We start from the raw sequence: 18,421 nt of genomic DNA, 5'->3' as shown, positions 1-18,421 counted from the left end.
TAGAAATCGAAGTAAAACAAAGAAGTCAAGCCAAGTTCTATCATGGAACCAAGCGGGGTTGGTCAAGCCAAGTTCTATCATGGAACCAAGCGGGGGTTGTCCTAGAGGTACTTGCAGTTCGATTCCGCTTGGCCACCGGAGATTTATATGATCGTCACGCCGAGATTTCACAGATTAGTTGGCCCCACTAAGCGGGGACCAGAAACTGTGGTTAATAAAGAAAAGGTCTATCATGGTATCAAATTCTTGTGGATTAAGGTTTTGTTATCTTTATAATGATTTTTTTTATTTTTATTTAAGATGTGTGTTCATATAGCCAAAAATGCATGCCTATATATTAAAAGACACAACACTACGTACCTGAACTATGAGATTACAATTAGCTATTAAGAAAATAGTGTAAATGTAAATAAAATAAAACAGTTAAAGGGGAATAATCAGCATGATTTTCCTTGATTGGCGAAGTGATTGATATCACATTTTTATAGGATTCGTGATTGACCTTTAATTAATTGTTAGATGACCAAGTTATATATCAAGTAGCCGAGATGTAATACTTGATAACTAGGTGATAACCCGCGCCCTGCGCGAAATAAATAGATTTCAAAATATTATCACTTTTAATTTGTAGACATAATAAAAGTTAAAGTCATAGAAAAAAATACTATATGTTATAAAGTAAGGGTTAGACGAAATTTAATATGTCAATCTAAATTAAGCTGCGAAAATTTTGTTTAAAAATTGTATATTTGTTTGCATGAAATAAATTAAAAATATAAAATAAAACGAAACATAAACAATAGACTAATAAAATATAAAAGAAACAATGTCTTGAATGGTTTCAAATTGGAAACAGAGGTAAAGCCAACCATTTGATTGCTTGAGAAAATGTTTTGATATGAGCAAAGTCGAGAAGAAATGTGTGGTGAGTTTTCTGAATTATAGAAGCCGTATATTTATACTAAAAAGGAATCACCGTGTGGTCATATGGATTCAAAATAATATTCGTAACTAAATCGAATATTACACATAACTTGCGCTCCAATCTTAGTCGAGAATTACTTTAATATTGTAAATAGTTAAAGCAAACTTCCTTTTATCAATCGCAATTGAACAAATTCAAGAAAGTTCACGATTATTAATTGATTACAATAATTTGAACCTTAATCTACGTTCTTTATATACAAAAATCAACAAGTTCTTTATTATTACCATCAGTTTACCAAATTTGTAATTTAGACGAGTTCTAGGCAACTTATCAAGTAGCCGAGATGTAATACTTGATAATTCATCCTAAGTAGAATTTTTTTTGAATTACAGAAAGTATTAACATGTACATGCATTGACCTAGCTATTTACTTGTCAAATTTCGCCGAAAAATAGCTTTACAAATCTAACATTCATATTCAAACCGACACTGAAAAAAGATATGAACAAACATACCAATGGTTAGGCCACGGAATAATGCACCCTCCAAACGCATAAGCCAATAGTTTGCTGTTTTGCGAGTCCCACGGGTAAGTCTTAAGAAGAAAAGTTTGTACTACGCTCTGGTGATATGAAAAACTTGACCGTCCATGTAAGAAAGTATGGGACAGTTACTCTTTGGTCATTTATTGTCTTTAGCTGTGGGAACTTTGTTGTTGGCTGTAGCTTTGGGAGACCCTACTACACATTGAATGACTATTTCACGCAATTTGCGAGCTAAACGCCATACTATTTTATTGTTTTTGGACATTTTTTTTAACATTGGTTGTTTTGCAGATTAGGCATGTGAGCACATATGTATCCTTTCACTTCCTTGACTAGCAGGTGGTGAATGTGTTCCGTTCGTGTGAAAATGAGAGAGCTGACTACATGCACATTATTGATCTACTAGCTTCCTTTAAAAATAGATATATACGAACTAATCCTTTTAATCAATCAAAAAGATATGCATGTACCAAGAAAAGATCTGTATTATTGGTCTTTGTATTCATATGTAAGAACCACCACCTTTTTTTTTTGTTCAAACTTAAAAACTTCAATAGATGGGTTTAGTTTTGCATGGCCCAAAGGGCCTGCTTTGCTACAGAATCTGCTCTAGAGTTTTCTGAACGGGGAATAAACTTAAACACATACGACATAAATGAGAGAAGCAGGTGGTAGATATCACAGAGCGGTCCATAGATCTCAAGCAATAACTCCCTCCTGTTGATTGTGTTGATGAGAACTTGGGAGTCTGAGAGGATGAGGATCGAGGCCATACCGCGTGATTGAGCAAAGGTTATGGCTTTAAGGACAGCCAGAGTTTCTGCCATGAGAGGCGATGAGACGAAGGTCGCATTCGCTGCATATTGTGATGGCGAGACCAGATCATCAACGATCCAACCAAAGCCTGCGTTTCCCGTCAGTGGGTTCCATGCTGCATCGGTGAAGATGACGCGTAGATCGGGAGCTCTAGGGATTGGTTCGAGTCTGATCAAAGGTTTCGATCGGTTTGGATTTTGGGGAGGCTGTGCCATCATCCATTCACGAAAGAACCACCACCTAATTGTCATTATCCCCACCATATACATGACTATAGAATGACTTTTCAGCATAAATTCAAAATTCTTGGAAGAATATTAGGCAGGTACATGTACATCACATACATTTAAATTATTGCATGAAACTTAAAATATCATACGTACGTATATAAGTACATATGTACATAAGTAACTGCAGGTCTCTCGTATTACACGTACGAAAGTAACTGCAGCTCTATGTAACAAAAAGCCACGCGTGAGATTTAAAGACACTATAAAAGAAGATCCCTCGCAGGTTCTGTGTTCTTGCTTTTTATTTCCTCCATGATTTTATTGATCAAAGAAGACTCTTTTTTTTTGCCTTTTATCTTGAATTTCTGAAATGATTTAAGGAGGGAAAATAAAGAGAGAGAAGAGGTAGAAGAAGAAAAGCATCGGTCTTTACTGTACTTTTTGTCTTGTAAGAAAATGTTGCGACCATAGTCACTGTTTCTCGTGTTCTTATGACAAGAAATTAACTTTGTGTTTCAAGTGTTTTGTCTTTATGTTGGGCGATAATGTCTAGAGAGTGTTTAATTCATTATTAAATACTCTTTCTTGGTTTCTGCTTCTTGTTTGCTTAATTACGATGCAAAGAGTACACAATAAAGCTCCGTCGGCGACTGTTAAGCATCATTTAATCAAACAGAGCAACAACGGCGGAGCCACGGCGGCTGCGGAGATGCAAGAACCGAGCATCGAGACTGATAAGCTCAGCTACGAGATCTTCTCCATTCTCGAAAGCAAGTTTCTTTTCGGGTACGACGACGACCCGAAGCTCATGGAGTCTCGGAGCAGAGACCCGAGTCCAGAGCAAGAAACATCACCGACTGCTGTAAACGGCGTCGTTCCGGGATCCATCAAGAACCAGAGAGGGAAAGTCTGTGTTTTGAGCATCGACGGTGGCGGAATGAGAGGGATCATACCCGGAAAGGCTTTGGCTTATCTTGAGCAAGCGCTGAAGTTGAAGTCGGGCGACCCGAACGCCCGTATCGCTGATTACTTCGACGTCGCTTCCGGCTCCGGCGTCGGCGGGATCTTCACGGCGATGCTTTTCGCTTCTAACGACGGTGACCGTCCGATCTTCAAAGCGGATGACACGTGGAGGTTTTTAGCCAAGAACGGTAAAAGCTTTTATAAATCTCAACCGGGGAAGATACTAAACCGGGTTATGAAAACCGGGTCCGGTTCGAAGCTCGAGAAGTCCATGAAGGAGTCGTTCGCTGAGCTGACCCTCAAGGACACGCTTAAACCTGTTCTGATTCCTTGTTACGACCTCACGAGCTCTGCACCGTTCCTTTTCTCGCGCGCCGACGCGTTGGAAACGGACGGCTACGATTTCAAGCTGTGGGAAGTTTGTAGAGCCACGTGGGCCGAGCCGGGAGTGTTTGAGCCTGTGGAGATGAGATCAGTGGATGGTAAAACACGGTGCGTTGCGGTTGATGGTGGTTTGGCTATGAGTAATCCGACGTCTGCGGCGATCACTCATGTGTTGCATAATAAGCAAGAGTTTCCGTTTGTTAGAGGCGTTGAGGATTTGCTTGTGTTGTCACTTGGTACGGGGCAGTTGGTGGATGTGAAGTATGAATGTGATAAGGTTATGAAATGGAAGGCTAAGCAATGGGCTCGACCCGCTGTTCGCATTTCTGCGGATGGCGCGGCTGATACTGTGGACCAGGCCGTTTCTATGGCGTTTGGTCAGTGTAGAAGGAGTAACTATGTCCGTATTCAGGTAAAATCTAATGTGGTTTATTACAGTTCATGCTATTAAGGCTTGATTGGTAATATTGCTTAATTGTACCAAACTAGGGGAATCTAAGAGAGATTCAAGTCTTACTAGGAGGATTCTTTTCGGTTAAGTCGGGTTTTTGTTAGTATTTTGGTTAGTTTGGTTTGGAATTTTTGTTCAGATCACCGATCACTGAACCAAAACCAATTTTTATTAATTGCCAAACTGAACCAAACCTCTTAATGGAACATTTTGGTTCGCTTTGGTTCGGTTACTTAATGGTCTACTAGGATATACGGATCTTTGGATTCAGAACCTCTTTATTATTTTTGATTCGTATTTTGGTTAGTTTGGTTTAGAATTTTTGTTAAGATCACCGATCACTGAACCGAAACCAATTTTTATTAATTGCCAAATTGAACCGAATCTCTTAATGGAACATTTTGGTTCGCTTTGGTTCGGTTAGCTTAATGGTCTACTAGGATGTACGGATCTTCGGATTCTGAACCTCTTTATTATTAGAAGACATTTTTAATTGCGGAAATAAAATACTAGAATGTATGCGTAATTGTGATTTACAGTAAGTGAGTTTGCTATTCTTGAAGCCATTTTAAAAACTCAGTTCTGAACAAGAATCGTGAATACTTTAAATTGATCATGAAAGTTGGATCTTGATATTAATAATAGATATCATTATTTGTGTGATTTTTATAGGCGGATGGGTCAAGCTTCGGTCCATGCAAACCAAACGTAGACACAGACGCTAGTCCAAGCAATGTGAATATGCTTGTGGGAGTAGCAGAGGAGATGTTGAAGCAGAAGAACGTGGAATCGGTTCTGTTTGGTGGTAAGAAAATCAATGAAGAAAGCAATTTCGAGAAGCTGGACTGGTTAGCCGGTGAACTCGTGCTTGAACACCAGAGGAGGAGTTGCAGAATTGCTCCCACTGTAGCATTCAAACAATCCACCGACAGAAGAAGTGATCAGAAGACGATTTTCAAGGATATTGATTGTATGTTTTGAAGATATTATTATTAATCTTCTAATTATTAAGGTTTGTAATTTGTATAGATTAATATTTACTTTTGAGTTCCGAACAGAAAGGTCTCATTCTCGTCCATTCTCTCTGTGTAATTTTTGCTTTGTTTAAGTGTAATTTTATACAAGAAAAAACTTTGGAATGCATAATATAAAAACTTAAAAAAGATAATCAGCACTAATCTCAGCTTAGAGATTTAAATTGTCAAGACTCCCGAAAGCCGCACCTTCGTGTGCATGTCGTTGCGATCTGTGATCAAATATTATTCGTTTGTTTTTCATAGTATTGTGCGACTAATTGTACCGGTTAATCACATGTGGTAAAATTTAAATTTTAAATTGCTTCAATTTTCAACAATATAAATTAACAATTTTTTTATAAATCCTATGGCTGATCCGGTCAGCTTTAAAAGGAAAGTACTTAGTGCTACAGTTACCACAATGCTTAGCCCAAGTTTGGACTATTTCGGACTAATGCCAAAAAATGAACCGATCATCTGTTACAATTTACCATGGAAACCATTTGGGTAGAACTAAACTGACCAAGTGATGATAATTATCAATTTGTGACATGCAACTAGTCGTGTGACAACAAAACAAACGACGAGCTGTGACTTACAACCTATATAGTAGGTCACACGTTGTTGTCAAAAATCACATCGATATGCAAAGAACATGATTATAATCTTAGGGATTAGTTAAAAAAATAGCCTAATTAGTAATTAACTTATTTCAAAGAGAAACTAACCGTTTTGTTAAACGAGAAGATATTAAACTGCCAACATGACTTTATAGCACATCTTATCTTTTCTTCTATGTTTGTTACAGAGTCATTGATTTTGCAAACCATCATGATTGCTTTCAATTTTGTCTTTCCTTATATTTCATTTTCTTGATAACCGATATCCAAAAAGTCAAAAACAAGTTCGTAATTGGAAATCTTTATGTAAAGAAAAAAAATGCATAATGAGACCAAATCTCTTTGTAGATTCATTTTGATTGGAGACCAGATATGTTTTTGTAATAATTTGATGTAACGTAAGTTCAAAGATGTGAACTTGGGAGCGTGATGAATAGAACGTATCATGAAGCTGTTATGAAATCATACTCAATGGGGGCTCCCTAAAGATGTCACTTTCTTGACTTCCAATAATTATTTTAGTTGTACAAATTGGAACGGTTCGACAGCCAGTAAGAAAACAAGTGTTGTCGTTATTATGCGTGTGCATGGACCTAAGTTACGGTGCAGGGAACGTCGTATAAATGCGTAAAGCCCCACGTCTTCGTGTCGGTTTAGCGCTCAAGTGACCGACACAATATTATATATCAATGATTTTGCTCGCAACTAATTAAAGCTTAGAGTTAAAGTAAACAAAATAGTTTAGATTATATATTCAAAACCTTAGAAGCTATGTAATCGTTTTTTTCTCGTCTTGTGTGTTGAGTGTCAGAACATTGTCTATATTTGATAGTTGTTGATAGGCTGATAGTAAGTGATTGTTCATAAAATGATATGGTTTTCAAGTGAAAGATGTATTGAGAAAAAGCTTAGAAAATTATTTTCTGTATTGAGAACATGATTTTAACTGGAAAGGATCATGGCAATTGTGTCAGAAATTCTCCAGTTCGAGTGATCACTGAGACGAAACTCCACTGGAACTAAACTAATATTATATGCTGTTGTTTCGGAACTTGGGGGATTAAGACTTCAGTCCAACCTCCTGGTGATTAAAAAAGAAGATAACATGATTTTAATTAATATATTAATCACGCATTTTAAAAATGTTGGATGGCTTGAAAATAAAGATGAATGTATTATTGTGTTTTGCAACAATACTATATCATTTTACATTTCACTTTATATTGGTCTCAATTGGAAATAAGCAAACACAAAGACATTTTAAAAAATGATATGGGTCTATCTTAGGGTTCATTTGAATATTCGGAGTGGAAGTTCATCCATGGACCACATCACATTTTTAAAAAGGAAAAAATGTAATGCACAATCTATCATGAAAATACATGCGAAAACCAAATGATTGATGTAATAAAATATATAATATTGGGTGCAGTGATAAAGGAGTGAGGGGGAAATGAGTTTCTATAAGGCAAAAAATTTACAACCAAAAGAGTTAATACATATAATTTAGAAAGTCAACACATGTGTAAAAAAATCAATTTGTTCATATGTTGTGGGAGATGTTGTCGTGTGCTTTGTATACGACTAGTGTTGGAAAGCGAGTTAAAGCCGTTCCGCCCAGTCTACCCTGTTGTGGGTTAAATTATTTTTGCGATTTAAAAATTTGATCCACGAGGAAAAAATACTATACCCGCATCCGCTTTGTTTAATTTTACGGGTGACACATATGACTGTGAGTAATATAACGGGAAATAATAGTGCACTAATCCGCACACACGCTCGAGGTGAATTTTTTATACTAATATTTATTCATTAAATAATTTTAATATTTAGCAACACTATAATTTTTATATAAAATAACGAATACAAACGTTGGTTTCTTAAATATATCATAGTTGTTGAAGAGTTAACGTATTACATATAAAGATATGTACAAAAGGAAATAAAGTTTAAAGGCTGATACAAATCACAAAACTCAGATAGGAAACATCGATTGTAAAATGACAAAAGAGGGTTAGATTTTCTACTCTCGATTTGTTTACTATTGACTTTGCATAAGTGATTTCATTTTCTACTTCTATAAAATTATGTTTTCGTTCTCGTTTCTATTTCACTGATATGAGATTTCATTCTTTTCTTAACTTCTTTTGTGAATTCGACGAATTACGTAAATGTCAATTTAAAAAGATGGATATGTGTAAAAATTAGTTGCACTCTAGATACATATTTATGAATCAAATGTTTTGAAAAAAAAAATCACCGGTAAACTCTATTCACAGGTTAGTGTTCAAATCTAAAATATCAAGCTGTTATAAAATAGAGGTACATACTCGAAATATAAATATTTGTCTAGTATATATTCTCCAGTTAAGTCTAAAAATTATTTAATTTTAGAACAACAAACAAATTGGTTATTTTATTAACCTACGCTTTTGAGGTTTAGTTACTTAAAAGTATACTGATAAAAAAATATATAATATTTTACTATTTTAGTATATGTGAACAATATATAAAGTAAGAATTATTTGATTTATTAAATGATAAACTAGAAATTTTTTAATAAATAGTTCAAATCTCTTATTCTTACAATTATAATAGCTAGATAGGGTACTATGGAGAAAGAATTATTAGATGAATGATTAAATCTCTCATTCTTAGAGCAAACTCAAAAAGAGGTGATTGAAATCTTGTCATGATATTTCATTAAAATCTTTTTAGGAATAAAAATCAAGACAAAAATATTTAATCTGAATGAAATAACACACATATATATATATATATAGTGATTCCAATATTTAAAATCACTTCAATTTGAAGAAGTATATTTCTTGAATTGTCAGGATCAAATAACATATTAGAAATCACCTATATAGAAATAATTTGTATACATAAAGTATAGTAAGCACATAAATCAAAACAATTATTTTATTACAATTATTTTATTTATTTTAAGAAACAACAAAATGATACTTTCTAGATTAATAGGTTGAACTTCGGATTATTTGAGCCGGTTCTAATCAATACAGACTTAATCCCAAAACATAGAAAGGTAAATAGACTTAACTTGAAATGGTTTTTAATGTCTTAGACACAAAATAATGATACAAAAAGGCATATTCTTGCCTATGACGGATACAGCATGATCATGCTCAATAGAAAGCCAATGTTTTTAACTCACAAGCCCAAGTTTTCGACTCATATAGTATTAAATTATCATACCAAGCGTATTCACACATGTATGATGTATATAGCATATTATGAGCACCAATTAATGCAATTAGGGTTGCCGTATGTGCAACTCACTTTCCTTCTGAATAAATAAAGCTCACTGAGCTAGACTCTGTCTTAAAAAAAAAAGATTTACAGTATTTACGACGCGGACATGTATAGACCATTAAAACGTCATCATCCTTAGGGATCCCAAAACTGCAACTTCTGCTGCTGATCCGTGATTAGAACAAGTTATCATGAAAACTACTACTTTTTGAATGATTAGGAGATTCTAGACCCGAAAACTCATACATCCCTCAATCCGTCTAAATTCAAACCATACCTTTTTTTTACGAGATCAGGTTCAAACAGAAATTGTATCCATAATTCCTTAGACCCTATTAGTTGATCCAATAATTTTAACCACTAAATAACTCTTAGTTATTCATGAAAAAACTACTTCAAGATAATGCAAAAACTAAATATGCAAATAATGAATAATACAACAATAAGCAATAATATATATATTATATACCAGTAGAATCGAACCAAAATATTCGATTAGTTCAGTTATTTTGGATGGAAGTTAGGTTCGATTCGATAGATTTAAAAAATCGGTTTTTGGTTCGGTTCAACAATTGATTACTTTAGTTTTTTTTTTCCAAAAAATTATAAGTAAACCATACCAAATACCAGAATCGAACAAATCACACTAACCAAATTTTGAACCGAAATAACCACATCCATCCAAAATTTTAAACCGAAATTAAACTAAAATCAAAATCTTCACTTAAATTTGGTAGGATTTTTAAAAACAAAATTTCAAACCAAACCGAACTTTATTTCAGATAAACCAAAAATCAAATTACTCAAACCGAACTCAGCCGAATCCGGAGACGGAACATGTTACGTTATGCATAAAGCAAAAAAATTTAAACCGAAAAGTATCAATGCAGTGGTGTTTAAAAGTCAACATGTTCCAAGTGAGAGAGTCCTTAGATGTACCTCATATATCAATTTTATATAAGAGCTACTATCTTGCACGTCTTCAGTTTTTGCTTGGTTTTATATACAAACGAAAGATACCTCATGGATAAATAAATAAGGTCGATCAAATACTAGATATTGACCGACTATTCAATGAAAGCAAAATTAAAATTATTATACTCAAAATCTTCATCAGGCACCATGGTGAATCTGAGATCGGACCAGTCAATTAGTGATTCATGCTTATGAAATGGGAAGGACAAACATGTTATGGTCCTGCAGTTTTGCTGACTTATATTTTATCTTTTTTTTTTTGCTGACTGATTATATTAGTTAAGGGTTATATGTCTTAGTTTTTCTAACCGTGATCATATAACTAATATAATCAACTTTTGTGTCAGATTAAAAATTAGAAAAAATAAATAGCTAATCACATAGTTTTTAAAAGCAATTTGATTAGTCTACTTAGACGCGTTTGTTCGTGATTTGACACGTATGTATTTTATCTTAATTAAATGACCCGTTGAAAAAATAAAACAAAATTTCAAACACAAAGAAAATGTAAGAAAAAGGGTGAAAATTATATACGAGCAGTTGCCATTCACCACAACGTATTAAGAATTTTATTTTGCCGACCTACTTGTGAAGTTTAAATTCATCAAAACATATCTGATAAGAAGAAAAAGATGTCCAAGACCGAGATAGTATATATATATACCTTCTTTCTCTTTTTCTTTTCATTACTTTGATTTTAAATATAGGACATTGCATAGAAAAAAAACAGCTCTATCGAAAGTCAATATGAGATGTTGAAAATGGAGAGTCCAATTAAGAGAAAAATAATGCTGGAAAATAATTTTGATGATTAATTTCCCACATTAATATATCAAGTTGTAGAAAATTATCGCAGAAATTCATTTTCATCTCAAATAAATTTATTATAGATATAATTCTTTTGTGTTAAAAAAAGATTATATATCTTGACAGTCTTACTATCATGGTCTCACCAAAATAAATGAAGAGGAATCGTGTAGTGTTTGTGTCAAACTTTGTAATTAATTTTCTAAATTGAAGAATAGTATTTGAAATAGTGCTTCAAATGAACTCACTAAGTCTGAAAAGTAAGTACTTATATAGAATTTGAATGCTTTTTTTTTGTCATCAGAATTTGAATGTTTATTTTTGTTTGGATTTGCTTTCTATTTAAAAGAAAATTAGAAGGTACAATTATAATGTCTTAAGAGATACACTATCGTATTTTAAATCAAACATCATTTATAATTTTTAAATACAAAATAGGAAAAATAATATATACATATATGCACATTTATAGCTTAGAAAGTATATATGATTATCAAATACAAACACATTTGCGTTTGGAACCAAGCTATTAGTATGTAAAACTACACCTTATTTCTTGAAAAATAAGAACATTAAGAACTCATATTTAATAACTTATTTTGCATCTAATGTTATTTCAACTTCTACACCTAATTGTTTGTTGCCTAAGCCTTTTTGGTTAATAATTATTACTCTACTTCAGTTTAATATGTTTAATGGAAAAAGGTACTCTATGTTGCAATCTGCATGCTTGTTAAAAATAATTGAACACTGCCAGTTGCATGTACAATTCTTACAAATAATTCAAATGTGTAGTCATATACGGAAAATTATTCATCAATCGCTACTCACATGCTGTCTTTCAACCTAGATATTTTAAACATCATGTTTACGTAGCTTAGAGCATGATTATCGCGTGATACCGTAAAGGGAGTCCTTAATTTTTTTATTTTTTTCTCCTTAAAAAAAATTAGACTAATTGCGGGCCGTCACGTATCTGTGGAGTCCGCAAACTGTAAAAAACTAGCTCAAAATCGATCTTTAACTGACGACTTTGAGACCGTTTTTAAAAAAAAAGTGGAACCCAGACATTAAAATCCTGTAGAAACCGGTTTTGGAAACCGCAATAATCGTGGTCTTAGGGCACCTCCAACAAAAAGTCTTATGTTAGAAGCTAAGGACCTCAAAATAAAATTTGAAGGTGGATTGCTCCAACAATGAAATTAAAATTTATCTTCAAAACTTTATCTAATTTGTATTTTAATCCTTAATTTTAATATAATTTAATCATATTCATTAAACTTCATACAAATTAAAAATAATAAACATAATATTTATAACTTATATATAGATACTTTGGTTTCACCAAAAAAATTCTTAAAAAATCTTTTAAAAGCATTAATTAGAGAAAAGAGTTACAAAATAGTTAAACTATATATACATAATATTTCTAGTTTTTATAATTTAATTTAAATTTTAACCTATTTATGAAATTTATGTATCAAGAATAACACATATGTGAAAATATATTTATATATTTAAAAGAAATATATTTATGAAGATTAAAGTGATACAAAAATTAATACAAATACAATTATATGTAAGTTGAATAACTAGAAGGACTAAAATGAAAAATAAATAGTGTTTTGAATGTCTGAATAATGGACCTTCAAATTTGAGATTTCACTATTCTTGACTTCAAAATTTGAGAGTTTGAAAGTATGTTGGAGAATTAAAAAAACATCAAAAATTGAGGGGTTTTTCATTTTTAAGACCTGTTGGAGATGTTTTTTTTTTTTGATCAAACAACAACTTTATAAATCATTAGTCTTCATAGCTGGAGAAATTGTTTACATCATACAATAACAAAACTAAACCGGCTAAAACATCTACCATAGCAAAACAGAGCAATATGATATAACACCATAGGATAGGAGCAACAATAACACATAAACAACACCTAATGTCGTCGAGCAGTCCTCGAAACTCCACGCCAATCGTGCTAAGAAGTGTACTGAGGCTTTGAAAATTAGAGAGCACAAGTACTGGTCTAACACCCGTGATTGAAACCGCACCTGTTGGAGATGCTTTTGGTATAATTCTTACAAATGAAAAAAATTGCCAACCTTTCGGTCTTACAGGTAGTTCTGGTGATAGGCTAATCAGTTTTTTTTTTCTTTTTCATTCTCACAGTTAATCAAAGGATTACAACGGGAATAATGTTTCATGGAAAATCCCAAAACATTCCAACCTTTGATGCTGACAAAAAAAAAATTCCAACCTCACATATGAAATTAGTATTTCAAATAAACTCTGCAATTAATTATAGTTTATATGATAATAGTTAATGATAATATACTACATAAATATGCAATGAATACTAGCTGTAAAGCTACCATTTAGTTAAAAATTCCATATACGAGTCATCTGAATGCGCACATAATTTTCTTAATTATTTATTTGAGTTTTATCTCAAAAGTATCCTCTAATATACTAATGTTATTACGGTAACATGTTTTTTGAAGTATCTTTATTTTATTTATTTTTATATAACTTGGATTGCATGAAATATTCATATGAGGTTGCTTTTTTTTATGGTTTCGGAAAGGTTTCAAAATATGTTGGAAATGCGCAAATTGTTTAAAAATGTTGTTTACATTAGATGTGTAAATGTTCTGTTAAAACATATAAGTAAATATTTTAAAATGTATGATAGTTAAATGATCAGTTTGAGATTTTAGTAATAAATAATTAATTTGATTCATTGCATTAAATTAAATTTTAATATTTGTTGGTCAAATGTTTTTAGGAATTTAAAGATCTTTCACTAGAGGAATCAGAGTTTAAGACAGTTTTTAATAGAAACGATGGAATAAGAATAAAATGATGTTCTTAATCTTTAACTTTGACAGTAAAAAATCATTGTTTTCATTACAAGTCTTGGTATTTGTTTACTCAATTTATGTTAATTTAATTTTCCTATAATTTATATATTTAATTTTATTATATATATATATATATATATATATATATTTCATAAAAAATAGTAGTATGCTTCAAAACCTTTTTCATATTCCTGTAATTTCTATGTATTTGTTTAAGAAAAAGGTTTTTGAATCCGTATATCAATCACCGAAAACACTTTAGCAAATATATATTTTTCACGCCCTATCATTGGGTTTCAACAAAGTCTGTGTTTTTTCAGTCTGTCAACTGCTCGTTAGAGTAATCCTTTCGAAGTCACCACCGGTCTAACTTTACAGAATAGCCAGAGCCATCAAAGTTCTATCCTCTCTGTTTGAAATTTGTTCTTCGTCTTTTATTTCTCGTTCCCTAAACACTGAGGCAGACTTATCGGCTAAGTCGGCGCTTTGAAATGATATTCCTCCCACATAATAATTTTTTTCTGATGGTAGTTTTAATATGAGTAGTTTGTGTTAAAAAATAATATTTTTTCAAGAGGACTTAAAACTGCAACTTCTTATACATTCATTAGATAATCTAAAAAATTGTGTAAACACTGTAGCCTACTAGTTTAGGTTTAAAGGTTTTTACACCCAAGTTTGGGGTTCGAATCCCAGACTATATAATTTCTTGCAGATTACAGGAAATCTAGGTTTCAAATCTCGGAAAGAACAATTTATTAATGCAGATTAAAGAAAAAATACTTACAAGAGATCTTCAAAACGATGCAAATAAATCTGGTCAAGAGTTGATCTTCATAGGATGGCTCAGATGATGCAGTTAGGCATAGATTCTCATAAGGCAAGTAATATTGTCGGTTTTCGAATCGTCTATGTAATATTTCTCATAAATATAATGTTATAATAAATCAGCGTTATAAAAAAAAATCTGAAAAGTTATATCCATTATACTAGTTCCCTTTTGGTTTCTAGCAAACACTACTTATAGATAAATATTAGTCGAGTGACTTGTGTAGTGTGTACAGGATTGAACAATATAGTCTTTGTAAGATCACTCTGCCATTACAACTTTTCTCTAGATTTTATATATAAACTACATATAGGATCTTTGAGATTTGAATTGTTAATCTGTTAAAAGTCACCTAAAATCTATATTTTGTTGATCAGCCCTTTTGGAATATACATAAGGCATTCCAATAGTAAGAATCTTTAGATATGTCATCATTATGAAATTTAAATTTAATTTTGTATCATCTGAAAACATTCTAGAAAGAATTTTAATATCCAAAATAGGAAATTATTGGCTTATATTGGTGATAATAGTTACCATATGTTTCGTTGACTAAAATCATAGAGGTGTTATAAATGGAAATGATATGATGAAAAAGGAGTCAAATATATGAAAAAAGTGAAGTTATAAAGAAATTTTCAGAAAAATATATGAACTTATACTTCAAATATAGAGAGTCAAATATATCAAGCTGTACTTCAAAAATAGTTTAACAAAACAAAAGTTTCTACTTCAAAAATATTTATTTCTATTTACATGGTTATATAGCAGATATATGGCATCAGAGATCCCTTCTAACGTAGTCCACTCAATACGGATCGGTCGGTCATTATGAATACCTTATCTTTATAATACCACAAATGTAATTCATACCATCTTTTCATCTCAATCTTACTATAGTCAAAACCTTTTCTAATTTGTCTACGTCTTGTTTCTAAGAAGTAAATGCATTACCTCGAATAAAATCCACTCCATGCATTGAATTTATTGCCATTTTATGCAATATAAAATCTATACAATATCTAAATATAATCTGTAAAGATAAAGCATAGCTTCTAATTCCAACCTTCCCCTCTCTAACTCTACTCTCCAAGTCAACGTCAACAACAACGGTCTTCGCCCTCTTTCATCTCTCTCCTTTCACGCACACTTCGTTGCTTATATATTCCGACCAGAACAACACCAAAAAGCATCCCTCTCGAACACACATTTCTCTTTCAATACCAAACCAAACAAAAAAAAAGAAAACAAAACAAAAAATGGTGGCTGCAAGTCCCGGCGGCGGCTCGATGAAGACCTTAACCATCCAAATCCTGACAGGAAGATGGTTTATGTTCTTTGCGAGTCTCTTAATCATGTCGGCGGCTGGAGCCACTTACATGTTCAGTCTCTACTCAGGTGACATCAAAAGAACATTAGGCTATGACCAAACAACTCTTAACCTCCTAAGTTTCTTCAAAGATCTTGGAGCCAACGTAGGAGTCCTCGCGGGTCTAATCAACGAGGTCACACCTCCTTGGTTCATCCTCATAATAGGAGCTATACTTAACTTCTTCGGCTACTTCATGATTTGGCTTGCCGTCACAAAACGGATCCCGAAGCCTCAAGTTTGGCACATGTGTCTTTACATCTGCATCGGAGCCAACTCACAGTCGTTCGCTAATACGGGTTCGCTAGTCACGTGTGTTAAGAACTTCCCGGAATCACGTGGGGTTGTCTTAGGGATTCTCAAGGGGTATGTTGGTCTTAGTGGCGCCATTATTACACAGCTTTACCATGCCTTTTATGGAGAAGACACCAAGTCTCTCATCTTGATGATTGGTAAGTACAACTTTTTAATAAATAAAATGAAACAATACGGTTAATGATATGAAACAGAGAAACAACAGAGGAAAACAGAGGTCAATGATTACTATATGGTTTTAAAACTTGATGCTAGACGTCTAGGCGGCACGTAAAATTGGTTATAAGCAAAATGATTTTTCTAAAATTCTGTTTAGGCAGCGTTCAAACGCCATTTTTTATAGTTTAGCTAGAAGAGGTGATTATATATGAAATTTTTTTACTGATTCTTTCGTTTACTTGGGTTACTGGTTATGAAACGTCTAATTACTATCTAGCTATTTCTTAAACATTGGTTACAGTCATATGAATCTTGATTAGCCTTTTGACTAACTGTATGAGTTATTATTTATGCAGGTTGGTTACCTGCAGCAATCTCGTTTGCTTTCTTGAGGACGATAAGGAATATGAAGGTGGTGAGACAGAAAGATGAGCTAAAGGTGTTTTATAACTTCCTCTACATATCACTCGGGCTCGCGACGTTTCTCATGGCGGCCATCATAGCTGACAAACTCTCCGGCTTTACACGGAGCGAGTTTGGAGGTAGCGCCGCCGTGGTGATCATCTTGCTTCTTTTGCCGGTCTTAATCGTTGTCTTGGAAGAGAAGAAGCTTTGGACGGATAAACAGGTCGCGTTAAACGATCCAGCACCGATCAATATCGTCACGGAGAAACCAAGCTTAGACTCATCTGAGGTCAAAGATAGTGATGAAAGGTCAACGGAGGTGGAGAGTGAGAAAACGGCGTCGTGTTGGACGACTATGTTTAGTCCACCGGAGAGAGGAGATGACTATACGATCTTGCAAGCGTTGTTTAGCGTCGACATGTTGATATTGTTCTTAGCGACCATATGTGGTGTGGGAGGGACTTTGACTGCGATAGACAACTTAGGTCAAATCGGTGGATCATTGGGTTACCCACAGAGAAGTGTAAGCACGTTTGTGTCACTTGTAAGCATATGGAATTACTTTGGTCGTGTGGTTTCAGGTGTGGTCTCGGAGATCTTCTTGATCAAATACAAGTTCCCAAGACCTCTAGTACTCACTTTGATCCTCCTCTTCTCCTGCGCCGGCCACCTTCTAATAGCTTTTAACGTCCCTGGTGGACTCTACGTCGCATCGGTCATCATAGGGTTTTGTTTTGGTGCGCAATGGCCGCTCCTGTTTGCTATAATCTCTGAGATTTTTGGGCTTAAGTACTACTCTACATTGTATAACTTTGGGTCGGTCGCAAGCCCCATCGGGTCTTATTTGCTAAACGTTCGTGTCGCGGGGTATTTGTATGATAAGGAGGCTGAGAAGCAAAACAATGCATTAGGGATACAGAGAAGTGGTGGGCAAGATCTGAGCTGCACGGGCACGGCTTGTTTTAAGCTGTCATTTATTATTATTACTGCGGTAACTTTATTTGGTGTGTTGGTCTCCATGATCTTGGTGATCCGGACCAGGAAGTTTTACAAGAGTGATATCTACAAAAAGTTTAGAGAAAAGGCGTTGGCCACTGAGATGAAGATGGCAGCGACTGCTCCATCAAGGTCGGTGGCCGAGGATAAAGAGAATGACAATGCTAACGGCAAAGTGTTAGGCAAAGGAGGGTAAAGCTGGTTGGTACCTATATATGGTGCACTATTTTGTAAACATATATATGTTTTATGGAATCAGTCCATCACACTTGTTTTCTTTTTTAAAAGCAATACTTTATATGATGTTTTCATCGTTTTGTGTTTTGGATAGTAGCGGAAGCGTGAAATTTGGTGATAGATAAGGGTGTTGAATAAACTAATGAGTTGGACTTGTGATTTATGAGCCACAAGTGACTTGCTTAAAATAAAGGTAAATCATTATAAAAGATAACTCAAAATTATTGCAAGTGGAA

General features: G+C 33.6%; 3 protein-coding genes across 3 annotated transcripts; 2 read left to right on the top strand and 1 right to left on the bottom strand.

Moving 5' to 3' along the window:
• Positions 1-2,036: 2,036 nt before the first annotated feature.
• On the bottom strand, positions 2,037-2,504 carry LOC103860049 (putative hydrolase EbsB). Its single transcript, XM_009137658.1, has one exon. It carries the CDS (start codon positions 2,502-2,504, stop codon positions 2,037-2,039), a length of 468 nt encoding a protein of 155 aa, XP_009135906.1.
• A 570-nt stretch (positions 2,505-3,074) lies between these two features.
• LOC103857853 (patatin-like protein 6) lies at positions 3,075-5,480 on the top strand. The gene is made up of 2 exons (XM_009135101.3): positions 3,075-4,278; positions 4,990-5,480. The coding sequence occupies exons 1-2, from the start codon at positions 3,136-3,138 to the stop codon at positions 5,296-5,298; spliced, it is 1,452 nt and encodes a 483-aa protein (XP_009133349.1). The 5' UTR covers positions 3,075-3,135; the 3' UTR covers positions 5,299-5,480.
• Positions 5,481-15,461: 9,981 nt separating this feature from the next.
• On the top strand, positions 15,462-18,346 carry LOC103857852 (protein NUCLEAR FUSION DEFECTIVE 4). Its single transcript, XM_009135100.3, has 2 exons — positions 15,462-16,525; positions 16,904-18,346. The coding sequence occupies exons 1-2, from the start codon at positions 15,964-15,966 to the stop codon at positions 18,142-18,144; spliced, it is 1,803 nt and encodes a 600-aa protein (XP_009133348.1). The 5' UTR covers positions 15,462-15,963; the 3' UTR covers positions 18,145-18,346.
• Positions 18,347-18,421: the final 75 nt, after the last annotated feature.

This window comes from Brassica rapa, chromosome A03 (assembly GCF_000309985.2).
Source record: "Brassica rapa cultivar Chiifu-401-42 chromosome A03, CAAS_Brap_v3.01, whole genome shotgun sequence".
Taxonomy (NCBI): Eukaryota; Viridiplantae; Streptophyta; class Magnoliopsida; order Brassicales; family Brassicaceae; genus Brassica; species Brassica rapa.
This window is presented reverse-complemented; position numbering and strand designations above follow the sequence as displayed.